The sequence below is a fragment of the Paroedura picta genome, chromosome 8, assembly GCF_049243985.1.
Source record: "Paroedura picta isolate Pp20150507F chromosome 8, Ppicta_v3.0, whole genome shotgun sequence".
NCBI classification, from domain to species: Eukaryota; Metazoa; Chordata; class Lepidosauria; order Squamata; family Gekkonidae; genus Paroedura; species Paroedura picta.
In genome coordinates this window covers 72,233,505-72,261,250 of record NC_135376.1, presented here as the reverse complement: position 1 = coordinate 72,261,250, position 27,746 = coordinate 72,233,505, and the positions used below count along the sequence as shown (strand labels likewise).

The 27,746-nt window shown below is 43.4% G+C and overlaps 1 protein-coding gene across 3 annotated transcripts in view; it reads right to left on the bottom strand.

Moving 5' to 3' along the window:
- Positions 1-26,019, bottom strand: part of RNLS (renalase, FAD dependent amine oxidase) — a 110,218-nt gene extending 84,199 nt beyond the window's left edge. For 2 of the 3 annotated variants that reach the window (XM_077350370.1, XM_077350373.1), the window contains exons 1-4: positions 25,832-26,019; positions 24,747-24,852; positions 20,928-21,070; positions 12,884-13,045 (exon numbers count right to left, since the gene is read on the bottom strand). In XM_077350370.1, coding sequence (XP_077206485.1) covers positions 12,884-13,045; positions 20,928-21,070; positions 24,747-24,852; positions 25,832-25,952 — 532 coding nt within the window. In that variant the 5' untranslated portion in view covers positions 25,953-26,019. The remainder of the gene's footprint in view (positions 1-12,883; positions 13,046-20,927; positions 21,071-24,746; positions 24,853-25,831) is intronic. The other variant, XM_077350371.1, reaches the window with a different exon arrangement.
- Positions 26,020-27,746: the final 1,727 nt, after the last annotated feature.

Genomic DNA, 27,746 nt, shown 5'->3' with positions numbered 1-27,746 from the left:
AATACTAGGAAGTTATCCTTGCATCATTTCTTCATAGGTCTCCGTATCTTATTAGTCTATATGTTTTTCTGTATTTTAATAAAATTCCAGTTAGTCTCACATTAAGATATCCATACTTATTTCTTAGCCTTACTACTAGAAGTAGAAGAATGCAAGCATTTCATAATTCCTCACATTTACTTTGATGCAGTTTAATAAGATGCAGTTCTTTTCATTTGGTCTTCAGGATGTGAACACTTTGCCAGAAAGTTGTTAATATGGATATCTACATTGTAAGAATTAAGTGTGGAACATCTGCAGCTGAATGTATCTGAAGTAGCCATGTTTGGCTTGTTTGTTCATTCCATTTATAGACTGCCCTCCTGACAGGCTGGCTCAGGGCAGTGTACAACATCAAATAAAACAGCATAATTTAAATATCCAATAACATAAAAACCATATATATAACTAACAGCAGCATTGATTACAGCTATTATTTCTAGTGCAGTCCCTTTGGATAGGTCTATTACCGGATTAAGATGTTTGACATCGGGGTATTTTTAAGGGGGGGGGGCTGTTTTAGGATCACTGGCCCCAATCAAAAGCTATCTCATCATCATTCTCATATCCATTCTATCCTTCTCGTTCACAATCCTTCTTCCTGCATCCTAATTCCTCACTATATCCTTCCCTCTAATTCTTTCCTCTCTGCCTTCCACTCCTGTTAGTTCCCTTAACATCAGTAATCTTAATCAAAGGAACTTTCCCCCACATTCCAAACTGGAGGGGGGTCTCACGCCGATCTCCAAGAGTCTCCAATTCATTTATGATAGGTTAAAATTCTACCCAATTGATGTAAGTCTAATCTATAATAAAATCCCCAATGGTAGTGGCAGCTCCGTGCTGTTGTTAGAGATCTTCTGAACCCAAATGCTCAAGAGCCAATGAGCAGGATTTTAACTCCCCCCTCTGTCCAAACAGCGGTTCTGGCTATTAGATTGAGGAGAAGCTGCTCATACATGTGAATCTTGATCAAACTAGGAATATGGACAGTTTACTGAATCACTTTCCTAGGTGTGCATGCAGGCATACAATAAAACACTTTTAATGAATGAACTTGAGACATGGCAAGTCATCATAAATTGCTTCAATATTAACAAATGCCAACATGTAAAATATCTGAAGCACTACCATGTAAATCATACAAGATTGATTGGAGAATTTTGCCTTGAACCTGCCTGAATTTATTTTGCTTTAAAAAAAAACACATACCAAATTATAGCAAGCCATCATTATTTTATGTATCTCCTTACTATAAACCTGCTTAAATGAATCCTGCCTTTTTCCATACACGTGAAAGGCTAGAATTTTTAATAACTGTTTGTAGTTACTCATCAAACCAAGTAAAATGAAACCATTGATTTTAAACAAACTTAAGTGTGAGTAGCAGCTTGTACCATATTCTTTTTTTCAAAAAATGGAAATCTTGCTACTGTACTTCTATCATGTTACTACTGTAAGCTTCAAAAATGTTTGATAACATTTTTTATTTTTGCTTTCGTCTGAAAGTTGGGAACTCCTGTATAAGGCTGCCAACAGCACTATAATTGCAAGCCAAAAGCAAGAGCCGATATAATTGAGCCCACAGACGGTATGCTTGATTGCCGAAGCTAACCGGTGCAGTAACTTCCTTTGTTACAGACAGGCACAGAGAAGCAAAATATCAGAAAGCCTTTCAATTTTACATCTGAAATTAAAGTTGAGAAAGAAATGCAGAAAGCCTTATAGATTTCAAAAGCTGTGATTCAGCAAAACAGAGTTCATCCTGCCCCATGATGGAAAGTATGCAGTATCCCACAAACAACAACAACAACAACAACAGGAGGGTATTCTGGGAGAACATTTCAAATACCAAAAAATACTAAGTTAATCCATTTAATTAAAATAGTCTTGGTAAGACAAGAAGAAAGGAGAAGCTTTATTCTGAACTGCTTATTTAGGGTTTCCAATTTCTAATTTCAAACTACATGGTAATTTAGGTGGGGTTTTCACTAGGTAAGAGCAAGGGCACAAGAAGCCTGGAAAATGCTGTCAAGCCAGAAATGGAATTCCACCAACCAGGGGTGAAACATATTCATCTTTGAAACCTCATTTCTAGCAACGTGGAGGAATACGGTTTTATCTGTCAAACCACAGAACTGGATGATACACGACCACACCCCTAACTCACCTCCTGTACCTGTCCTGGCTAGTTTCATCACGTTGGGAGGACAGGAATAATTATTTTATGTCCATGCACTCTTTATCTTAAAAGGAAAACAGCACATACATTATACCATTTAATTATAAAAGGCTATTCAATAAGGGTATAGTCCGCTTGCAGGGAGAGACAGTATAAAAATCTAATAAATAAATATCATTGTTCACTGCAAGAAGAGTGGAATGTAAAATGAATAAATGATTATGAAAACAACATAAGTATGACATCTTGTACCTGATACTGGACAGTCACAAACATTTAAAATGAGAGCAAATGTAGGACAATGAAACTGCTTTGCTATTTCACTCATAGCATCCAAAAATTTTCAGTCAACTTGGCTAGGATAGGCGCTTCTTGACCACTGGATTAAATAACAAGAGAAGTACCATGTAAATGGAGTTGATTCCTTAGTGATAATTAGAACAGTGTAGGAAGTGAAGTAATTTTTATATAAGTAGAGATGTCTTCCAAGTCCTAGAGTTTTTGATTTTCTAATTTGTTACCAATTTACTTTCTCCTTATATCAGTACTCTTATGACCCCTGATCCATTGCCTGAGAAAACGTGTATGCACATGAAAGCTCATGCCTTGAATAACTTTGTTCATCTTAAAGGTCCTATTGGACTCAAATTTTGTTGTTTTTGATTCTGTCATTGTCCTTCTGTCCTTTAATGGGGGCTTCTAGCAATGAACAATTTAGGACGCTGAAATGTAGCACCCTTCTATACAACAAAAATAATTACAAAGCTGATAAAGGAAGCTTTAATCCTTTTAAGAAAAGATAAATATGTGAAAAGGAAACAATTCATAATGCAGCAATACAACTGTGTACCCAACCTTGGCCAGCCCAAACCAAAAGGAATCTAGGTAGAGGTTGCCAGACATACCATGCAATTCTTAACAGTGTTACACCCTTCTAAGCCAATTGATTTCCCTAGATTTTGAAGGACGTAACTCTGTTTAAGACTGCACAGTTAGTTTCTGCCGAACGGTAGTCAGAATTTTAGAAGAAGCAAGTTGGAAAGATAGTTGAGTGGAAGAAGAGAGAACTGATAGTGGCAGGAGCTTTTGAAAAACTACGTAGGAAGCCGGTGATGTAAACCTTTCTACAGTATTCCAAGCATGGATAATAAATAAAGAAATGATAAGTAGTCAAGACTGATAGATTATCTACTCAGAAAGATATGGGCTTTACTCTATACCCTAAGAGCATTGAATGGACTTACAAACTAGGGAATTGTGGGTCAGGAGCTGAGATAAATTATAACATACCACTGAAATATGTTAAAAGAGTGGGACAAACCTTGGGGCAAGAAAGAAGACATTGGAGCCACTTCCATTCCAGCAAGAAGGGGTATGTATGCTTATATTGTGTGTTTATCTACCCTGCCCCACAGCAATTCTGGGATTTTCTACACAGGCTACAACCCCTCTTCTTGAATCCATGCTATGATTTTTGAATTTCACAAAATATATTAATTCAGAAAAGTTATATGAATATATTACTAAGAAGTAAGCCATACTTGACAAATAAACTGAATTCCATGCTATTCCTGAAGTCCCCCAAACTCATTAACAGCTTTTCAAGAGGCACGGGAGGTTTCAATTCATGTTTTGTGAGCACAACTTTATTTGCCTCCAAAACATAATACTACAAATATTATGACTGTCTGGAGAAAGTACAAAACATATATATTACTATATCTTGGTTAGTGTGTTAATTATGTTTATGTATTTTGTGTTTTTATTGTATGGGGTTTTTATCGGGGGGGTTTATCTGCTGTAGCTTGCCTCGAGCCTCCAAGGAGAGGCAAGTAACAATTCTAACAAATAATAATAATAATAATAATAATAATAATAATAATAATAATAATATCATCTAGTATCTATCATGTTACCAATATCTTCATTATTTGTACATAAATACTTTTGTAGTGAGAAATATGAGTAACTTTGCTGCCTAGGAATCTTTCAATATGACAAGATTTTGTGTGATATCTGTTGGTAACAGATTAGCTGCACTTAATGAGGCATGCAATAAATTACCTTAAGAAGAGTTACCCCACTCTAAGACAACTGATTTCAATAGATTTAGAATGGTATAACTCTGTTTAGGATCATGCTGTCTACCTCCCTTGTATTTTTAATATCTACAAATTAGGACCCTGGTTTTAAGAGTACAAAGAAACCATGGGGGCTTGAAGGTATCTTGTATAATGAACTTTTATTTAAAATATATGTATGGCATCTTGAGGAAAATAATTCCTTAGGTTAAAAATAGGAAGGGAGATTTCAGGCTGATTCATAAAAGAATGGGAACTATATTAACAAATCAGGTTTCACTGAAACTTTAAAAGGAGCAGTTATGGTGAAGTTTACATTATTATTTTTGGTGATATTTCACAGTTGAAAGACTTGATAAAAATATATTGCAACTATTAATGACAGATTTGGAAAATGGCAGATGAACGAAGCCAACCTTGCATGTGTGTCACAGCTATAAAATTATGAAATATCACTGGAGAGATGTAATGGGAATAATAAGAAAATAAGTTATTTGTTCTTTTAAATGACTCGAAGTGGAGCACTACAAATTGCTAAGAAATATATTAGCAGCAGCTTATAATTATTATAGGATAAAATGTGAAAAGACTTGTAATACCTCTATTAAAGAACAGCTTTGGAAAATACAGCATATATATATAGCAGCAAATGTCATGCAAATTTGCAAAGAAAAATGGAACTGTAAAAATGCTGCAACCATTGTACATATATGAATATTGTCAATTTCTAATATAAGTTTAAGGCTTTTGCATGTCGGTAAATATGCATATTTCTGGCATAATGAACAGAGAAAATGGCAGCTACAATACATAATCATTAATAACTATTATTGATATTTGGTTCATTTCAAATTAAAAAGAAATCTGCATGCTAAAATGTAATAAATAAATGGTTGGTGACAGCCTATTTTTATGTACATGGTTCTTTCTTCCAGCATCATACTATTCATCAGCAACTTTCTATAGCTGGCATCAGAGCCTTAGCTAGATTGTAAAATGCTTCTCCTACCCATGTATTTCTTCCTTTCTACTCTTTCCTAGGATAAACGCTTAGGAATATTATTATGTAAAGATTTGATCTAAGAAGGAGTCACAGACGATGAACAGTCAAAGAAGCGGTTCTCTAATGATTCATTTCTGGCACTTTCTATGAAAATAAAATGAAATTAAAATACAGCTTTATGTTGTGGAAAGATTTCCTCTTTTTGGGGGGGTGTTTTATGAGACACTGTGTGCTAAGAACGTAGCCGTGGAAATGAAAGTTGGCACGCATGAACGGCCTGAGCTCTTCAGAGGAACTGGTCTATAATGCTAAATAATGGAATAATTTCCCTAGCAATGTTCTTGGTAAGTGCACGGCACGCTAACATTAATTATGCAGTCCATTTTCATCCCAGATTGCCTGAGTTTAGTGGTTGTGAATTGGAGAATCTTGTTCATTTGTGACCAAGTTCTTCAAATAGTCACTTCAAGCTGTCTGCTGGAGGAAAGGTCTTATAAGGGCCCTATCTCCTAACATTACATAACAGATGTTCATCCTTTTTCTGTGCTAAAAACAGTCTGGGAGCAAGTGAATACTGACTGCATGCAATATGGATGGTAAAAATTCCACAACTTTATATTCAAATTAAAAATTCAACAGATGTGAAGCACCTCTCTTCCCCCAATAGCTCATGGGGCGACCGGCAAGCCCTGTTGATGCCATCGTTGGTAACTGTATGATCAACCGGCTTTGCTTGGTAACATTCTTAGTCCGCCCCCCACACGTATGTACTCCTTACTAATTTTGTATATTTATAAACTGTGCTTTGGTTGAAAAGCAACATGATCAGATGGCACGAAAAGCAAGCCGTTCCGTTGCGGTACTCCTTTGTCTCAAAGCATCCCGAGGGAACTGCCCAGATTGTCCTCAGGTTGTTCCCATACGTGCCCCAATTCAGCCAGGACAAGCTGACCCAAGTTGCAACCTCACTCGTTATATAACTGCAGAGTGCGACGTGGAGTGTGCTTGACTCAGCCCTCGCCATTAAAAATAGCACATTGATGCACGTTTCAAGAGCTTGGCTTAAATAATTCTTTCGCATATAATGTTCAAGGATGCAACAGAAGCCAGGTTGACCCAGGCTGAATCACCACATCTAAAAGGACCTTCGGGATTGTTTGGAAGGAGGATTAGATTCCTCTGTTGCATAGTTAACTGTGTAGTCTCAAGGTTCTTGGCGAATGGTTGGGTGTTAAGAAAGAGATAGGTCCAAACCTACCAAACCTTATCTGGGGTTTTTAACTTTATGCTGCTGGGAAAGAAACACAAGTCAGGAACGGAATGGGACACAGTAACATTTAACGTGCACATTTGAATCTCCCAATGTTTACTTGAACATCAAAAAGCAATCATGGGGAGGGTGATTTGGATCAGAGCTCTAGTGCGAGGGTAGTTAACCCATTCCAATCATTTCCTTAATAGAAACAGGGTTCACCAGTTACTTTCAGCACTGGGGGAAAAGACAGGTATGTATGTTTCTTTTTCCCTACCAAGAACTCACAGCAGCTTTAGGGAAAGGAGCAATTTCAATAACAGTACAGGAGGCACTACAGCCTTGCTTCTTGGGTTTTGGTTGCAGATACATACATCTATAGATGAGGAAACCTCTCCCTGACTGATTATGCACGGCAGCGTTTGTGCTGGGCTGCTGGCAGTTCTTTGCAGTGGGGTAGCATGCTCCGCCACTTCCTGAGAATGCACGGGAGAAGGAAGTCCCCAGCGCATGCAGACTGCCCCGATGTTGTGTGTGTGCATGCACGACTCCAGGGTGGGAAGAGCCCATCGCACTGTGCGGTGGCAGCGGCAGGGAGAGTGGGGAGCCCCTCCAAACAATGGCAGGAGAGTAGCATGCTGCAACCCACTATTGTGGAAGCTGATTGGGGCGTTCGGTGTCTCTCTTCCATTATGATTGGGCTGGCCCAGCAGGGCTGCGGATGGAGACCCCGGCATCACGGGGAATGTAGAAGCATCTGTGTTCCTTTATCGCAGGTCATCCAAGGCCCTGGGAGGCAGCCGGGATGGCAGTGATGTCGTGCATACTCAGGGATTAGTCCTGCAGCCGTCACTGCCAGCCTGGTCCCTGTGGCCTTGCAGGAAATAAATCCTCTACTTTCTTGGAAACTAAAATCAAACAGCATCTCTTTTCCACCTCCTCTGTAAGATGATGTTTGTCTTTCCAGGCTTCCGGCTCTAGGAGTACACACTGCTCTTATGCCTTTGATTTAAGAGGCAAGTCACCCTTCAGTATAACAAAATTCTTCTTTTCTAGAGGAGGGTACTTTGTCCTAGCGGCACTAAAGTTGTTTCAAGCCAAGTCTTTGGGTCAACCGCTTTATGGATACCTCACTTGGTCCACCCAAACCTATTTCAAGCCCCTTGAGAAAGTTCAATCTAAGTTCCTGATAGCTGTGTTGCCAACACCCAGATGTGTCTTGAACACTATGATTAGACTTGAGACTGGCATGATAAGGGTCAAGGCAAAGGTCTGTCTCAGGTCTTTCTACATCTGGTTTAAAGTAATTTTCAACCCACAAGGGCTCCTCCACCTGACGCTTCAAAACTCTTTGTAATCCAGCTGGCTAAAGATATTGGGACCAAGCTAGCGACCTTGGGGCTATCCTTCAATGACCTATTTTGACTTGGTGAGACCCAGGCAAAGTGAGTCATAAAACAAAGAACTGAAGATACAGAATGACAGACTGACATCATAAGCACTTCTACCTTCCTAGCACCAGTATCTTCAAGATATACCTTCATACCAGCTGCTCATTTATCAACAATAGATACAAATACATAAGAGCTTTCACTCTGATTAGATGTTCAGCCAGACCTGCAGCAGTCTTGGATGGCAGATACAGAAGAATCTCTTTTGCTAAAAGACTCTGTCCCTGTTCCCTAAAAGAAGTAGAGATGACTGAACACATTTTCTTTCGCTGCTCGCTTTACAATCAAGCACAATCCAAAATTATTTACCCACTAATAACACAATGCCATATCAAACTAATGCAGAGTGGATTAGAAAACATTTTCTGGACGAAAAGCCTCAGATCTCTCTGCTGAAGGCAAAAATCTGTGCCCTAGTGATTCAAGCTTGCCAAAGGGACAGGAAATATATTTAAAGCTCTAGAATTTTGATCCTTTAACCTTTTAAATTGTAATTTTTTACTAACTTTTATAATGTTATCTTTTTAGCTCAACCTTAATATACCTATAAACCATTCCTAGTGCTTGTCCTAAAGTATTACCAGGTTTTTGTTTTTTATTTCTTATGTTCCTATACTCTGGTCTATGACCATATAAGTATAAGTAAATAAATAAAATCAGATCTGTGATGTTTGGCTTGGGCCCTCCCACATTCTGTCCAGCCTCCCAACAGTGTATGATTGGCTTGGTCTCCCATGGAAGCCATTTAGTGATGGAACTCAACCCGCAATCTACTGCTATGTAAAATTTAAAGAAGAGTTGTTTTTTATACCCCACTTTTTTCAACCCTAAAGGGTCTCCAAGAGGCTTACAATTGCCTTTTCTTCCTCTCCGTACAACAGGTGCCTTTTGAGGTAGGTGGGGCGGAGAGATTTCCGAGAGAACTGTGACTGGCCCAAGACCACCCAACAGGCTTCATGTGGAAAGGTAGGGAATCAAACCTTGTCCTCTAGATTAGAGTCCATTGCTCTTAACCACTATACTAATCTGGCTCTCAATATAGAATATGGAAATATAAAAAGCCACGTGCTACTTTCCTTTTGTAGTAGGACATCCATAAATCACAGCTCTTGTAGAACAATTCTAAATAGGTTTGCCATCCCCCCTACCACCCAGCTGGTGTTTCCCACTGCAATGTCATTTCTGGAATAACCCGAAGTGATAACACTTTTCTCTAGGAATTGGTTGAAACTCTATGCTAAAACCATAGACTTTGGGGCAATTTCTAGAGATTATTGACATCTGGGGGAAGCTGATGGCCACCTGCCCGTGTATGGTAACTCAGAGTCTACTTAGCCAGATCCCACATGGTTTGTGACACAGTATTTTCACGAAAAGCAGATAGTATCAGATTTCTCTCACAGTAACTCCTGTCAGAACACACAACCACAGCTAAAATACAGCATACATGACCAGACTTGTTAGCAAAGGGCCACCCACAAAAATAAAACTGCACAGGCAGTCACTTTCTACATGACATCTGAGGAGTTCCATAAGGTTGGTCATATGATCAGGACCTCTTTCAACTATGTTCAGTGTACATGGTCAAAGAAGGGCTTGAAACTCCTTTCTAGGAGGAAGGTGTGGCAGTTATGTCCTAAAGAAATAAAATAAAAATATAACAGAAGGAAGTAACCTTGTAATGTTACCAATGCCATGTCAACTCAGCCACATGCTGCAGGCTAAATCAGAAGAAATACAAGGGACAAAGTGAAATGTTTTTTTTTTTGTTTATTCTTGTGATTGCTCATCCTTCTTTGTCCTTTGCTTCAATGACTATGACAGCTTGGCCAGTCCATTTCATCCTCAAGTCTACTGGGGTGGTGGTGGTGGAGAATCACTCTGAAAATTCGACAGGTAACCAATTGCAGCGTGGAACAATTAGGACAAGCTGTGGAACAAAGCTACTGGGATATGTTCCAAAAAGGTCAACAACTCGACCCCCTGAAGCATTGCCATTGATGCCAAACAAGTTAATAACATAAAGAATACCAAGTTCTATGATCAGGTGAGATCTACAATTTTGCTCTAGATGTGTAACACTGTCCTCTTATTAAGGTATGTTTTGTTCACTTTGCATAACTGATTCCATTTACAGAACGTTGGAGGGCATATGGTACAGAATTTTGTTCACAGGCATTGGCCTGGGAAAGAAAGAAAAGGAAGGCTGCACAGAAAGCAGGAACATATAGAAAAATACGGAGGAATGAAGGGGTCCGATGCAAGCTCCTACCACCATATCTCCAACTAAAGTTCAACTGAAGGAACTACCAAAAACACATGCGGGAGAAAAGAAAGTTGTCCTAATATGAATGTGAAAAGGAACTAAAAGATTTACCTTAAAATTAGGGATTGCAAATACAGCCTTTCAAATTACTCTATGAGCACACACAAAATGACATATTGGGAAAAGGACATATATACGTGTTTCCTCTGGTGTCTACACTCCAGGGTGCAGCAGGGTGTTTCAATTATCTATTGTGAGGATCTAACAGTGCAATCCTAAATAAAGAGTTTTCCTGGAGTAAGCCCCATTAAATAGGCTTGTATAGTGTTTTAAAAAAACCTGATTAGACTCTGTCCCTACGTAACTGAATATTAAAATAATCTCAGCTCCACTGTTATTTGTTATTAACTAGTACAGATATATTTCTGAAATTTTTAAATAAAGAGGTAGCACGGCCATTTATTTTCCTTCTTCCTCACCTTTTAATTGTAAAGAAGAACAATGGAGAGGACAAAATTCAGTTCAAGCAATAGCTAAAAGGTACTCCCAGCAGTTCAAAGCAGCTTAAATTTTTTCAGAACCCTTTGAGGGAACTATTTCAAAGACCATTAGAATGCTGCCACCCACTGTCTCTTTAAATTACTGCACTGAAATACAGAATTGCCTCATCGGCTGCAAGATTAGTTCCTGTGCAACATATAAAAATACTTCCAGGTTTATTAGCGTCTAACCCTTCAAATGCCAAACATTTTCTACCCATAGAAATACGAAGTAAAGAGCTGCCAGATCGTACATCTAAAATATAGCCCTTAACATTTAATAACGGTATTAATTTTATATTTTTCTTTTGAAATGGCAAAATTGCTGAAGAAAGATTACAAGAAAAAAAATCTGCTTACATTTAATACTGTAAGAACTGCTTTTGTTTTCCCATTAAAGGTTTGGAGATCTTTGCCCAATTAAGGGACGGGCTTCAGACTAGCTGCAGAATCTCAATCATAACACAGAAGGCAAAAAGAATCAATGCGAAGCAACAAGACAAAATGGAGCAGCTTGGAAACGCTGATGTCCAAAACATAAGCCACACCGATGAGGACTGAAAGAAAACGTCAAGTCCATTACTGAGTATTTCACTTTTACTACCCGAAGAAGTCACGGCTTACAATCGGGTATTTCACTTGTTATGTCCTTAGTTTAGGAGTATGAAAAACAGATCAACTGCACCTATGATTTGTACAAATGTTCCCTTATCTGTTCTCTCTTTAATAAGTAGATTGACGTCATACAGAGATCAACTGCATTTACTTGCAAATGGGTGCTTATAAAACCACATCTTTGAGCACCAAATCCTAAGAATTCTCTCATTGTTCCTAAGAATCTACAAGAGCACATAATCGCAAAGCATGGTATTCTGCCACTGCTACCCAAACACCACAACAGGATCTCAAGCAAATCCACGGGAGTAAAATGTTTATGACTGAGGCTCATACCTCTAACAAGGTGGGTCATACCTCTAACAAGGTGGCAATGTACAATGCCCTGTACATCGAATATAACTAAGGGCCCGGCAGTGATAGTGGTGTTTACTCAATAGACTGACAGAAATTTATGATTAATTCTTTGACTTACCTGATCACTAAAGATATTGATTTTAAAGAGAACTTGAAATGTTTAGACAGCGGCTGTTCACAAAAGCTTCACAAGTTTCCCCTTGAAACTGACTGGAAGGGCACGTTGTATTAAACCCCACCCCGAAAAAAGCTCTTAATTCTCCCCTTCCTCTATGTAACATCTATCTTGATTTACTTATACCCTGATGACATACAACAGCTCTCTACCCAGCTCCTCCAATCAGGCACTGAAATGGGGCTTGAGCAAAGAAATATACAATGCTACAACACAGGTCAAGGTTGTTATTACCAATCATTGTTTGGGTTGCAGCACCTCACCCTGCAAAGGTTAGGGTATAGGCTTCACGTAAATGGAAAGCAGAACAAACGCACAAATCCCAGAACAGAGAAAGCTAGCAATTCAGGGAGAAGGAACCACTTTGTCTTGAGTATCTGCTGTTTTGTGTGCTTGGACTGATTTATTCATGTATGTAAGGATCTTCAATCATTTAAGTCCTCTCTTTCAATCCGAAGCAGTGCAGACCAGACACAAATGCACCCAGGAACAGGAGAAACAGGCAGAAATTAAGTGTCTTGCTGTCACTTTCGGCAACAGCAGCCAGTTGTTTAATGTTAACTCCCTCTGAAGCAAAGCTGTAAAAGGAACGTGAAATTTGCAAATGCTCGCATGGCAGCCTGCTGAGGAACCTGCCTGAAGCTCTAGGGAGAAATGGTAAAAACAGAAAAGACAAGTCTTAGTGTCCTGTGAAAGCCACGGTGACTTTCCTCAGCAGACAATGGCCTTCCAGTTGCTACCCCCTTCCTGAGCTAACAAACCAAGAGGCTAGAGTTTTGTATTGTGCAAGTTGCACAAACTGTGGCATCTGCAGACTACAAAGCATTCCCCTCCTGTCCAACGAATCAGAAACAGCACCACTCAGTTTGATCCTTCTTGAATATGGCACAGATTAAATTAAGCAAAACATCATGGAAACTTACTGTTTGCAACATCCCCTTGAAGCTGAAGAATTTGTGGAACGGGAATTGTGAGAACAACAACATCAAACTGGTCCATGAACCCAGTATTACTGCAGACTTCCCACTTTCCATCCTTGAGGCAGATTCGTGTAACGGGGTGCTCAAAGAATATCTCGGCACCTGCTTTGGAAAAGAGAGGCCATTCAATACACTAAAACCAGCCACTCAATCAGCTGGAAGTTGAGTAATAAAGCGTTTGGTTGCAAAACTAGATAGGTCTCTTTTCACAGCTACGTTGCTGCCATGGCTTGGACATTTACTCTCCTGTGTTCCTCCTCAACCTGGAGAAATTCCTGACTCTTGGCTTGTCTGCTTATAACATGTTATATGGCAGCACCCCCAGTGAAATGACTGGATCTTACTTTCAATTTTGCCTCCCAAGGATTTAATGGAACCATTTGCAGACTACACTGGTTCTTGACTCTGCCTTGTCCTAATGGACTTGCTCTTTCCTCTCTCTGTAACAAGAAGCACATGGCAAGAAATTCAGTCTGCCAAATAATCTTTTCTCCTTGACCCTACTTGCTGGCCGTCTGTCCACCCTTGCACAGCATCTTTGACAAGAGATTTTTTTCTCGCCTCACTAACATGAATCCTGGATATGGAGGAAGCTCTGAGAGCAAAAGAGCAGGTAGTGAATCCACTGGTATCAGTGTCCTGGGCAGGACAGGTATGGCAATTACAGAAAGTCATTCTGGTAAAGAACACATATGAAGACATTTCTCCTTTTCAAGCTATCTTGTTACCTGAGTGGTGCAAAGTTGATGGCTGCTGCAATTCCATCTTGACCCTACAGCTGATTAATTGAAAATCAGGGGGTAAAAAAAGACTATCCATGATTTGTGATTAGAAGATGGTCTGTTGACTGTGTGATTCATTACAACCCGTTTTGGATGATCCAGGAAATCTGGTCTTGGATCACCAACCTCAGTTCAGAGGCGGAGGAAATGAAGACCTGTAATCTGCATGAAAACGGCTGGAGATTTTTTTTAAATAAAATTTTTCAACAGACAACTGCCATGGTCTTTTCCCTAGTGGGTTAAAAAGGGTCAACCTGATACCAGCACCATCCTATCTATTAAAGCTTGCAGACAAGATAATGGCCTACAAAATATTTTTCTTCTCTCACCCCACTCCCCCTTTAAAACATCTAGCTTGATAAGTGTGTCTGGAGAAGTTGAAAGCTTCCACACTGCTCTCTCCTCTCTGCACTTGTTTTCCTGGTTAGTCTTTTGTTTCTGGACTTTCCTGGAGAATACATCCAATACAATTGATTTGGATACTGGTAGTGGATACCAGGATCGGAGTAAGGAATTAGTTATTACACCAACCCAATTGTGCAGAGCATTCAAAAAATTGAGTTAAAAAAAAAACGTTTGATCACTCCCACATTAGGGGTTGGAAGTTCCTAAACAGCTGTAGCCTTGAGGTCAGCATCCAGGCAGACAGAGGCTTCCTTTGTGTCAGATGAGGACTCTATGGACTATGCAGTGACCAGGAATCTGAGGATGATCAAAATGGGTCCTATTGGAAATAGCAAAGGCAGTTTGGCATTACTGTTTTGTACTGGCTCATATTCTGGCAGCCTAGGAGCTATATCTTGTGAAATTGGATTGCTGTTCTAAATAGCATCATTCTTAAATGAAGACCTAGGAGCGAGAATGTACTGCTCTCAAAGATTTATGGATTTGCACATTTTGGACTGTTTCAACTAATACAAAATGATGCCATTAAGATGTTTGATGGAGTGGTTCACAAGGTCCCGTCTCTCAAATTTTTCCCCATCAACACTGACTCCCAATTTGCTTTGGGCTCCAGTTCCATGTGGTATTGACCTTTAAAGTCTTATACCTGAAGGACTGCCTCATGAAACTACCCAATCAAGAGGCCCAACTTGAAGGGCACTGCCTTTGGATTAGATATATAGCAAGCAGAGAGGGCCTTCTCGGCCACGCACCAAAACTCTCCTCCCAAGGGACTTGCTTCTGTTGTGATCTTCTATCAGCTGGTGAAGGCTTTTGGTTTGGCTTGTTATTCTCTCAGCGATCCTTCCCTCTTGCCCGATGTTTTGTTATTTTTAATGGCTTTAGATGCCTTTTAGCCCTGGCTTTAGCAATGTGGGGTTTTGTTGTTGGTTTCAATGGTTTTAGCCACCCTTGTGAGGATGGAAAAGCTGGATACAATTGTAAAAAACCCCAAAAACCTACAGACCTGACTATAAAGTGACAGTGGCAACAGCAAGTCATTTGTTTCCCTCTGCCTTCAGTGAATAAACTGAATTGTTTCCAAGCGATCTATAATGGTGAATTAGCTAACATGCTCCAACTCACCACATTCTGTTACCTAGTCCCCACAGTGTTTTTTTCTTGGTTCTTCCTTGCCAAAATCATTCAGATCCCTAAGACCTGGATGTTACTATTATGGTATACTAGGTACCACTTATTGCCATTGCTGGCTTACTTCCAAGGATGTGGACAGGATTGTGGGAGATGGCCACCATATTCATCTGAGATCCATGCCCCTCCTGATTGGTTAAGACATTACTAGATGTACTCAATGCAAAGCTGCCCAGAATACTCAGTGTCTAACTGAAAGAGGGCAATGCTTACATTGGCTGCTATTTATCTTCAAGGACTGATGCGAAGTGATAGTTTCAACCTTTAAAACTTTAATAACTTAGGACATGTGAACCTGTGGGACCACTGTTTTCCCTGCTCCCCACATGGTCAAATTAAGATATGCATCAAGTGGCCTTCATTTTATTCTGTTCTGTCTTTGGGCAAGAGTTCACTGTTCTTAGTGAAGGAGCTGAGGTTTTTGATGGTGGCTCCAGGTTCATGGAATGTCCCTTTCAAGGCATCCTTAATGGCTTTTTAGAATGGACTGCAAGGCCTACTTATTCAAAAAGGACTTCCATCATTTGTGGTTAACTAACGTGAATATATGTGCTGCTCCTCTGTATGTTTTGTTTGTCCTTTTGTGTTGTGATGCTAATTAGGATGTAAGCCGCCTCAAGTACAAAGCAAGGGAATTTTTTTAAAATACAAAATTAAGGAGGCAGTGTACTATGACCATCAGTCACAGGGTAAGGCATCTGATAGAATATGCAAGGCACTTTTCCTGAATTCTCACTCACACACAAACAATTAGTTTGCATGCAGCGTCCATTTTGTTGGCCTCCCTATTCTGCCCACCATCTTAGTGATGGAAACAAAATCTTGGAAGTAAGTCATATGAAAGTCCTTGGAAGTAAGTCATATGAAATCCAGTGAGTGCGTATGGGACCATCTGCAATGCAATCTCGGCAAGCTAGAAGGGAAGGGACAAGACTGGAAATAATTCTACATAAATATGGGCAACAGAGATGACAGCTGCCTCAGAAAGAAGCCTCAGAAAGAAGAGTCCTCCTGTGGTAAATCAGGATCATACCCCCTCTGGAAGATAATCAACCTCTCTCTCTCTCAATGGGAGGGGCTGAAAGAGGCAGTGGTTCTCCTGCTGCTGAAAAAGCCATCACTGGATCTGCAAGAGCGCGCCACATGGTGGAAAGGGCTGTGGTGGACCAAATATTGGCATTCGATGAAGCTCCAAGTCCTAGACCATCCGAGTCAGGTTTCCATGAGATAGCAACAGTGCTAGTCACCCTGACAGATGACCTCCGCTGTCAACTGGACCAAGATGGGTCTGCACTGCTTGTGTTATTAGACCTCATGGCAGCATTTGATACAGTCCACCATGAACTTCTAGCTCAACACCTTGCCGATGCTGGGATATCAGGGACAGCCTCCAATGGCTGATCTTCTTTCTCTGGGGTCGCAGACAGAGGATAGCTAGTGGAGAAAGACAATCAAGCGGCAACCAAATCATGTGTGGAGTCCCTTTTAACATCCTCATGCACTCTCTTGCTCAGCTAGTGCAGAGGTTTGGGCTGGGATGTCATCAATATGCAGATGACACGCAGCTGTTCCTCCTGATCGATGACTGCCCCAATTCTCCTACAGAAGCCTTAGCCAGATTTCTGGAAGCAGGGACAAGGTGGCTCAAACTGAGTTGTCTGAAGCTCAACACTTCAAAGCTGGAGGTACTGTGGCTGGGCAGGACAGGTCCAAGTGAGGAAGCGCGTTTGCCCATCCTGGATGGGGTATAGCTATCAGTGGCTTACTCCACCGGGATCCTGGCCGTGATCTTCAACACCTCCCTTTCTATAGAGATGCATGTCACAAAAGTAGCATGGCTGGCTTTCTACCATCTGTGCCAACCCAAACTACTAGTACCCAACTTGGCTCTGGAACACCTAGCCACAGTGATCCTTGCAATGATCACCTCTAGACTGGACTTCTGTAACTCGCTCTATGCAAGCCTACCCTTAACCTTGATCTGGAAATGACACCTGGTCCAGAATGCAATGGTTAGGATCCTCACAAGATACCATGGAGGTTCCACATCTGGCCCACTCTTCAACAATTGCACTGGTTACCAATTGAATTCCGTATCAGACTTAAGGTCTTGGTTATCACCTTTAAGACCGTATACTGTTTGGGTCCAGTGTACCTGAGGGACCACCTCGCTGTCTATACTCCCCAAAGAGCTCCATGCTCTGCCACTTCCAACTGGCTGGTGGTCCCTGGCCCTAAAGAAGCGTGTCTGGCATCAACCAGGGCCAGAGCTGTCTCCATTCTGGCCCCCACCCGATGGAATGATCTCCCTGAAGAGATCAGGGCCCTGCCTGAGCTATCAGTTCTGCAGGGCCTGTAAAACAGAGCTCTTCTGCCAGGCATTTGGTCAACTGAACCAACATAATCTGCTGGGCCCCCCAGAAGCCCCTTTCCATGAATGGAACCCAAACTGACCAGCCTACAGGACCATAGTCAACAGGTTGACATTGTTCTAGTTAGTTAGTGTTAGAATCGTTAAGGAAAAAATTACTAAACTGTTATTGAAATCACTGCTATGCTGTGTTTATATGAGTTATCAGATTATATGTAAACTGCCCTGAGCCACAAGGGAGCGCAGTATAGAAATATAATAAATAAATGATCATGATGACATTATGGTTGCTCTAGGATCTGGGAGACCCAAGTTCACGTCTCCAGTCTTCTATGGTCACTGACTGAGGCAACGTGGGGCAAGAGAAGAATGCTGCAAGCTACCCTGAGTTCCTTAGAGAAAGACAGGGATAAAAAAAGGTACGTCCTTCTAAGTCCACTAAAATTAATGGTTTTAGAGGGGTGCAAATCTCCTTAGGATGGCAGTCTAAGATTGCGTCCAGGTCCCTTCTTCCTAACCCAGACACTTCCCCCTTATTTTGTTGTTACATTACACTCTCTCTGGATAACCTTTTTGAATTATCTGACAACGAGATATTTGAAGATGGCACTTCGTGAATCTTGGAACTTACTGTTGTTCTGTAAAATTGCTCAATGTTTTGTAATTTGTGCCTGTTATCAAATGGAAGCCATTTTGTCCCTGGCCCCATCAGCCCTTGCAACAGTTTGCTCTGTTGCCCACTATCCTTCTTCAAAATCCCCCAAATTTCTGCAGGCTCAATAAGAGTGAGAAGTGAAAAAAACTTCTGTATCTCCTATAAATGTATCCATCATTTAAATACAGCTAAGATGAGCCAGGAGTTGCAGACTCTACCTGTATGAGTAGAGAAAAGCATTGTCCTCAAGGAATCCAAGTGTCAGGTGCAACCTGGTCCTAATGACTAGGTAGCACACTCTGAGGGCAAGAACTATGTTTAATTTGGCCCCTGTGGAACCTTTATATGATAGCGTGTATCCTGGAGCGAGCTTGTCTCTGGAAAACCGGACCTGAACAGTGCTGGACCTGAAATAGCAAGCACTTGAGGTAACCAACACAACAAAACAACGCAAACCAAATTAGGATATTTCAGGAATGGGCAGCTGCAGTCTTGCAGGCAAGCCAAGTAGATCTGACTGCTAGGGTGACACAAGACTCCCCTTTTTCAGTGGCAGAGAAAATTTCTGGAAAATTCCTAGAGCAGCCTTTCTCAAATTTTCTACCATTGAGAAATCTCTTGAAACATTCTTCAGGCTTTGAGAAACCCCATAAGTGGCACGATCGTGCCGAATATGGTTGGAAAATCAGAGCTGTGTACATGCCCCCAGGGACCCTCTTCTTCCCACTCATTCCAGGCCTATCATTGGCCATTGTGGGGGGGGGGGGGGAGCTCAACATGACCATCTATGGTCATATCACTCAATAAAACTTTAACAAATTTTTAAAAATATATATTAATTAATTAACTCCCACCCATTCAGGTAACCCTTCCAGGGCTATCAAGACACACCAGGGTTTCACGAAACCTTGACTGAGAAAGCTTGGACTAGAGCAGGGGTAGTCAAACTGCGGCCCTCCTGATGTCCATGGACTACAATTCCCAAGAGCCCCCTGCCAGCATTCGCTGGCAGGGGGCTCCTGGGAATTGTAGTCCATGGACATCTGGAGGGCCGCAGTTTGACTACCCCTGGACTAGAGCATGCACTTTGGAGACAAGGACCAGAGGGGACAGACAAAAGTAAGGGCGGAGGTGTGAATTAATATGCCTATACTCTGTAGGAAGTGAAAAGAGAGTACAGCTGTAGAAATTAAGAAATGATATGGCCTGTGATGACGCAAATCAAAACTCCCCAAGAGAGGCGTGGCTTGATGGCCTTCAACACTGGGCTTCAGCTGAGTCCCCTGAGGCACCAAGGGCAGGGGGGAAACATGAGATTCTAAACAATTCAAGTAGGTAACTGTGTTGGTCTGAAGCAGCAGAACAAAGTTAGAATCTAATGGCACCTTCACAACCAACTGACTTTAACTTAGTTAACTTTAACTTTTACTAAGTGGCACCCATACTTCCTCAGCTATAATGAAATATGAATTACCAGTCCATACATATAGGTAGTGGGTAAGCAATAAATTAGCATACAGCATAATGAAGATATTTATCAGAGTCAAAGACTAAACAGGAGCAATAAGCTTAATTTAAAAGTTTAATTCTGAGGGAGAAACAAAATGAAGGAAATATGTCAAAGTTGGAGATTAATGGACAGGTGTATCCTTAATTGTGGAATACTGAGAGTAATTAAAAGAGACCCTGCCATTATGCTCCATGAGTCTCCTCTCAACATAATTGCATCTTTATAGCATCTTCTTCTATGCCTCCATACTAGAGATGGATTCCACAATTAAACATACATCTGCCCATTAATCTGCCAACTTCTATATTTATTTCCTGTCTATATTTATTTCCTTCACTATGTCCCTGCCCAGAAATTAAACCCAAACAAATGTTAACCTTATAAATTAAGCCTGTTATTCCTGTTTGGTTCTTGAATCTGTTCAGTATCTTCATTATGCTGTCTGTTAATTTACTGCCCACCCTCTACTTATATGTCATTGTATATGAGGAAGTGTGCGTGCAAAAAAAAGCTTATACCTTGATTAAAACTTTGTTGGTCTGAAATATGTCAGTGGACACAAACTTTGTTCTACTTTAAAGAACAGTAGTTGGAGCAAGACAACTGTGCAGAGGTCAAGGATGCAGATCAGAGATCAGCATGTGGGGAAAGGGGAAGGTTGACTCTTGCCCCCAGAGCATGTCTCTCCCATCAAATGGCCCCCATGCTATTTGGTAGCACTGTGGGAAAAATGGCAGGTATCCCAGTGGTCCCCATCTTCTTTACCAAGAGATGGAGGAAGCCTTTTTTGTACTGGTGAATGGAATGGGGCAAGGAGTCAACCTTCATTCCTCAGTGTTATAGCCCCTCTCCATATTTTCTCCTCGCCCAATTACTTGTTAAGGCCAAAATGTCTGGGGTTTCAGTTATAGAACTCCAAGTTCAATCTATGTTTAATCAGTGAGTCACATGACTCATGTATTTTAGGATCATCACCTGCAAATGTTTTCCTGAAACACTAAATATTTTCAAGGGATAACTGTTGTTTAAAAAAGGCAGTAGAACCCATCCCTCACAAATATCCGGAACATTACCTGACTCATTTAAATAATGTTTGACAATGGATGAAATTCCTTGAGGTGTTACAAAATTCTCCACTCCTTCTTTTATTGCCATTCCTTCTATCTTAGCTGTCAATGGCTTCAGCACTCCATGAGACAACAGCTCTTCATAAAAGCTAAAAGCAAAATATAAATGGAAAGTTAATATAGTAACTAGTGAGCTGGGCATGGGTATTTTCAGAACAAAACCTTGGTATTTTCTTTCCAAGTATCCAACTTTAGGCATGTGGGGGGGGGGGCTCCTAACATTTCCTCAGGCTCCTTGGCACCTTGAAGGCTGAGTGTAAAGGAGATAGATTCTAGTGGGTAGCTGCGATGGTCTGAAGTAGCAAAATAAATTTAGAGTCCTTTAAGACCACAAAGTTTTATTCAAAGTTTGAGCTTTCCTGTGCAGGTCCGCTTCCTCAGATACAATATTTATTTATTTATTTATTTATTTATTTATTTATTTATTTATTTATTTATTTATTTATTTATTTATTTATTTATTTATTTATTTATTTATCATACTTCTATACCGCCCTCCCCGGAGGCTCAGGGCAGTTTACATTATAACAGAGAACCATACATAAAACAGTCTGTAGAACATGTACATCGATAACCAACAATTGCAACCAAACACAACACAGTATAACAGCAAACAATCGTAATACAAACAGGTCCAGGGCTTGTTGATGGGATTCTGAGGGGGGTGGCTTATTGATTGAATTCTGAGGGGGGCTGGGGGGGAGCAGGGGCCCTTGGTCGCTGTAGATTACGTCTGGTCTCGGCCAAATGCCTGGTGGAGGAGCTCCTTTTTGCAGGCCCTGCGGAACTATTTAAGCTCCGTCAGGGCCCTGATCTCCTATGGGAGCTCGTTCCACCAGGTAGGGGCCAGAACAGAGAATGCTCTGGCCCTGGTCGAGACCAGACGGACTTCTTTAGGGCCAGGGATCCTTAGCTGATTGGAGGCAGTAGAGCGTAGAGCTCTTTTGGGGGCATAGGCGGGGAGGCGGTCCCTCAGGTACACTGGGCCCTGACCGCGTATGGCCTTGAAGGTAATTACCAGAACCTTTAGTCTGATCCGGAATTCAACTGGTAACCATTGCAGCTGATGGAGAATAGGCCGGATATGGGACCTCCACGGTGTTGCCGTGAGGATCCTGGCTGCTGCATTTTGAACTAGTTGTAGTTTCCGGGTCAGGGCTAAGGGCAGGCCTGCGTAGAGCGAGTTACAAAAGTCCAGTCTAGAGGTGACCGTCGCATGGATCACTGTGGATAGGTGTTCCGGGGCCAGGTAGGGCGCTAGTAGTTTGGCTTGGCGGAGATGGTAGAATGCCAGCTGTGCTACGTTTGTGATCTGGGCCTCCATTGTGAGGGAGGCGTCCAGAATCACGCCTAGGTTCCTGGCGGAGTGAGCCGTAGAGAGCTGCACGCCATCCAGGGTAGGCAGGCGCGCTTCCTCGCATGGGCCCTTCCTACCTAGCCACAGGACCTCCGTCTTTGAAGGATTGAGTTTCAGACGACTCTGCTTGAGCCATCTCGTCACTGCTTCCAGGCAGCTGGCTAATGCTTCTGGGGGAGAGTCAGGGCGGCCATCCATCAGGAGGAAGAGCTGGGTGTCATCTGCATATTGATGGCAACCCAGCCCAAACTTCCGTACCAGCTGTGCGAGAGGGCGCATGAAGATGTTGAATAGGATAGGGGAGAGGACTGCTCCTTGTGGGACTCCACAAGTAAGTTGCCGGCGGCCTGATGTTTTCTCTCCTATTGCAACCCTCGGTCCACGATCCTGGAGGAAGGAGATCAGCCATTGAAGGGCTGTCCCTCGTATTCCAGCATCGATGAGGCGGCGAGCTAAAAGCTCATGATCGACTGTGTCGAATGCTGCTGAGAGGTCTAATAATATCAGCAGTGCCGACCCGCCTTGATCCAACTGGCGACGGAGGTCGTCCGTCAGGGCGACTAGTGCTGTCTCTACTCCATGGCCAGGCCGGAAGCCTGACCGGGATGGGTCTAGGACCGAAGCTTCTTCCAGGTATTCTGTCAGTTGGTTTGCGACTGCCCTTTCTATCATCTTGCCCAGAAATGCTAAGTGCGAGACGGGCCTGTAGTTGTTAGGCTCTTGTGGGTTTAGAGATGTTTTTTTCAACAGTGGCCGTACCACAGCCTCTTTCAAACCCTCCGGGAATTCTCCTGTTGTGAGAGATAGGTTGATTATCTCCCGGAGGGGGCCCATTATCTTTATGCCAGCTGTTTTCAAGAGCCAGGATGGGCAAGGATCTAGTGGGCATGTAGTTGGTCTTGTTGTCACTAGAATCCTGTCCACTTCGGTCAGCGTGAGTCGTCTGAAGTTACTCATAGTTTTCTCCAAAGACGGCCAAGGGGCCTCTAGTTCACTTTTTGTATCTAAGGTTGGAGGGAGGTCGTGGCGGAGTGTCGAGATTTTGTCCGCAAAATGACTCGCAAATGCCTCACAGCTGATGTCCAATTGGCTACTGTTTTGTTGCCCTTCAATCAGGGCAGTGAGGGATCGAACTACCTTAAACAATTGAGCTGGGCGTGAGTCTGCAGATGCGATGGTAGCCGAGTAAAAATTGCGTTTTACTGACTTCACCGCCATCTCATAGGCTTTCATCTGCATTCTATAAGATGTTCTCGAGGCTTCGTCACGAGTCTTCCTCCAAACTCGCTCTAGCCGCCTCAGTTCCCGTTTCTTGTCGCGAAGCTCCTCGGTGTACCAGGGAGCTCGCTTGAGACGGGGCTGGAGAGGGCGTCGGGGAGGTATCTCATCAATGGCAGTCAGCAGTCTGTTATGCCAGTCACTGACCAGGCCATTGAGAGAAGTGCCGGGAGGCATTGGTTCCCATAGAGCATTCCGGAATCCTATTGGATCCAGAAGTCTCCGTGGGCGAGCTAAAATTTGCTCGGCGCCCAACTGAGGAGGTGGTGGGAGCCTTAGCCGAGCCTTTAGAGCATAGTGGTCTGACCATGGCACGGATGTTGTTGTGATATATCATATCAAAGAGGAGACCAAGGAATTACACCACACTATGACTGTTATTGACATTAAGATTGCTTTTATACTTACCTGAACATACTATATTATGTTATGATTGTTGTTAAAATTGTTATTAAAATTGATGTTTGTAAACCGCCTTCAGCCGCAAGGCAGGGCGGTATATAAATGCAAACAAACAAATAAAAATAAAAAAGTAACTGACAAGACAGTGGGCAGCTAAGTAGTTGGCAAACTTCGGCTAACTGCTGCTGGGAGCAGAATTCTAGAAGAGCTGGACTAATCCCAGCAGAGCTTGCAAGTCCATTCTAACGGTAACTGAGATGTCATTCATATCTAAAAATCTCACGCTTAAATGCATCCCTCTAGATCTGGCAGAGCTCTAAGTGAGTCACTTGTACATAGCAGGATGGTTCAGCACTATCACCCACTCATCCCAACTCACAACATGGCTCCTCAAACTAGAAATCACGACACTGGATACGGGTAAGTAAGGATAAGCCAAACAAGTTAAAGCAATGCAGGCTCAAATTATTTCTTTCAATAAGCTACAGTTAGAAGACTTACAGTGTGCAATTCAATGCAATTGGGCTTCTTTTGTTCAGAACGCGTTTCTTATTCTTCTTAAAAGTCACTTTAGCATTTATTTATTTTTTTTTGGGGGGGGGGGAAGAACACATATTTCATCCCTGGGCACCGAGGAAATATTGAAGGGCATCAACGACCATTTGCACCACCAGCTCGTTGACACACCCCAAAACGCTTCCCCCCTCCCCCCGTTCATTCCTGCTCACCTTTGATGCTTTTGGGCATATTCGGGTTCCCGCGTGATATACTGAGCTCCTAGATCTGCCGTGCATCTCGGATCGTGCGCGCTCCGGCTTGTAGACATTCTTCCCCCTTAAAATCACGTGCATAGAGACAGAGTTTTTTTTTAAGCGCCGCCGCCGGTGCCCAATCAGCTCCCTCCGAGGGGCAAACTTGATCCCGGGCGCCTTGGTAACTGGCAAGTGACAAGGACGCGATTGGCGCAAACGGCCGGGCTTTGCCGCCTCACTTTTAAAGCAACCAACCCGGCGGAAGGGCCGCTTCTCCCGTCTCCCGGCCTGAAGCCAATCTCCTTTGGAGGGGGATTTTCGCTGCGCAAACGCCTTGGTGGCAAAGCTCAAGTTGGCGCACATTTATTCCCCCCCCCCCCTTGTTTCTCTTAGCCCTCTACGATGAAGTCATACTGTTTCCCTTGGACACCAGGGAAAGCAAACAGAAAACAGGCTGGCACCTGAAAGCCAGGCATTTCCCAACGTTTACTCTCCCGCGGACTGGGTTGGGAAAGGTCTGGAGAGCTTGAGAGCGGATCCCGGGGGGGGGCAGCATCTCAGTGGAGTGCAAAGGCAGAGGATCCACCCTCCAAAGTAGCCTTCGCATCCAGAGGAACCGGTTTGTCTGGAGAGCCAATTCTCAGCCTGGGAGCTCTCCACGTCCCACCTGGAGCGGTTGGCAACCCTAAAGCATACATCTAAAGGCCACCCTCCCCATTTCAGGCTGCAGGGCCGTGACTCTCCTCCGCTCCCTTCCCAGTGAGGCTCCGCTGATCTCGTTTGCAGAAAGGCGCCCTGGCATCGCGCGCTGGAGGAACGGGCCAGTCTCCAAAGTGCCACCCGCCTCCTGTTTATATCCCCCCGCGCCTTGGCATTGGGAAGAAAATACAAATCTGGATCTGACAAGCCGTGCTTAAGATCAGCCCCGGCAGGCGGGCCAGTTTTCTGCACGGGAAGCGTGTGCGGGACTTGGGACGGAGCGCCACAACGCGCCAGCCTGCCTGGCTGCCTTCCCGGGTCGCGCCCGGCGGGCTGTGCAGAGAAGAGGACGGCCGACCCACCTGCACCCCGAGCCTTCTCCCACACCGCGATTTGCAAGGGGCGCCGGGCAAGCGCCCTGCGCAAAAGCGCAGCGCACAAACTCCCCGTCAGGCCGGCGCCCACGATCAGCACCCGCGCCATAGCCGCGCCGGCCGAGAGGAGGACGGGCGGGCCTTGCGGCTCCTCAGGGCGGACGCGGAGGAGTGCCCTCCTCGCTTCCTGCCTCCGCCCGGCTCCGCCGCCTTGCCTATATCCGCCGTTAGAGGGCGAGAAGGCCGGCCTGTCTGCGGCTCTCTGAGCGGGTGCGCCGGGGCCATGGGCGAGGAAGCTCTCGGTATTAGGAACGTCAGGACATGGATCTCAAAGCGCCGGAGCTTTTGGTGTTAGGGAAGTTAAAACATTAATGATCAGGTGGTTGCTGGAGGTCTCACCGGAGGCCAGAGGGAGGGCAGGGGACAAGCCCAGTCAAGAAAGCAACCTGCCCCCTGTAAGGTTTAGATCTGAGCTGACATTACCTTTCCAAAAGTTCTGCTGGGGAACTTGAAAATGCTAGAGGTGACGTTGTAGTGATGGAAGAGTGCTGGAGCCTCTTCTGTCGGAAGTTTTTCAGAAGAGTTTGGATGAGGACCTGTCAAGAGTGTAGTTCCCGAGCAAGTGGGGGGGGGGGGCTGTAATGATGGCCCTTCGTGGTTTCTCTAAGCTCTCTGTGATTCTGATTCTTCTGATTCTGATTTCCTATTAAGGTTCACCAACTAAACAAGTGTTTTCTTAGCAGATCATGTTTTAAACTGATAAATCAGGTAAACAGATAAACCTGCAATAAACTGCATCCCCCTTGAAGCAGGGATTCCCAACCAGGGTTCTAGGGCAGGGGTAGTCAACCTGTGGTCCTCCAGATGTCCATGGCCTACAATTCCCATGAGCCCCTGCCAGCAGATGCTGGGGATGGGAATTGTAGGCCATGGACATCTGGAGGACCACAGGTTGACAACCCCTGTTCTAGGGAAATCTCTAGATGTCACTGGAGTCCACTTCCCCTGTTGCTCTACAGACCTGGTCTCTTTCTCCGCAGTGGAAATGGTAAATGATCAATTGGTTGATGGCTCTTGCATCTTTCTTCTGTGTTAACTTCGCTGAAAGGGTGTGTCACCACCTCTGGGGTTCCTTGAAGCCTGAAAAATATTTCAGGGGTCTTTCCACAGTCAAAAGGTTGAAGAAGGCTGCCTTGAAGGAAAAGATCTGTAGTTTGGGGTGCTCTTGGACCCAGGTCTACTGCTGGATAAGAAGGTAGCAGCCGTGACCAGGGCCCATTCCGCACAAGCTTAATGTATCCAAAAAGTGGATTCACCCTCTGGAAAGCGCTACACTCTTGCAAGCAATCTGCAATACTAGCGAAAAATACCTGTGCGTTCCCATTGTTGCAGTTTCAGCAAAGTCCCTTCCCCAGGCTCCCTCCTCTGAACTTCCGGCGAAGCGATCACCATTTTTTTTTCTCGGAGCGAGTGGAGAGCAACAAGCCGGCAAGCCTTCATTCACCCAGCGAGGCTTCTCTGGCTGCAGTCCCTCCACAGAACTGCTTTAAAGCTCCCCTCAAGTCACCAAGCACAACACAGCCCCATTTGCAAGTTTCCTTTATTTTCGGCCAAAAATCGTGCCCGTGCACGGGGGGGGGGGTTCACTTAGGGGAGCGTGGCAACGATGAAACGGCAGCTCACACGCCAGCTGCCAGCTAGATGGGTCTCTACGTTAGGAGGAATCAAGGCATATTCATTGCAACGTGTTTTTTTCTTTTTAAAAAAAACCCTGTTCTTAAAGGGAAAGGGGCTTCTCTGGAGCATGGTAACAACCGCCCATTGGCTGCTCGTTTGATTGATGGCCAGGGGCGGGCAAAGCACGGAAAAAATCGCTTCCTTTCTAGCGATTTTTGGCGAGACC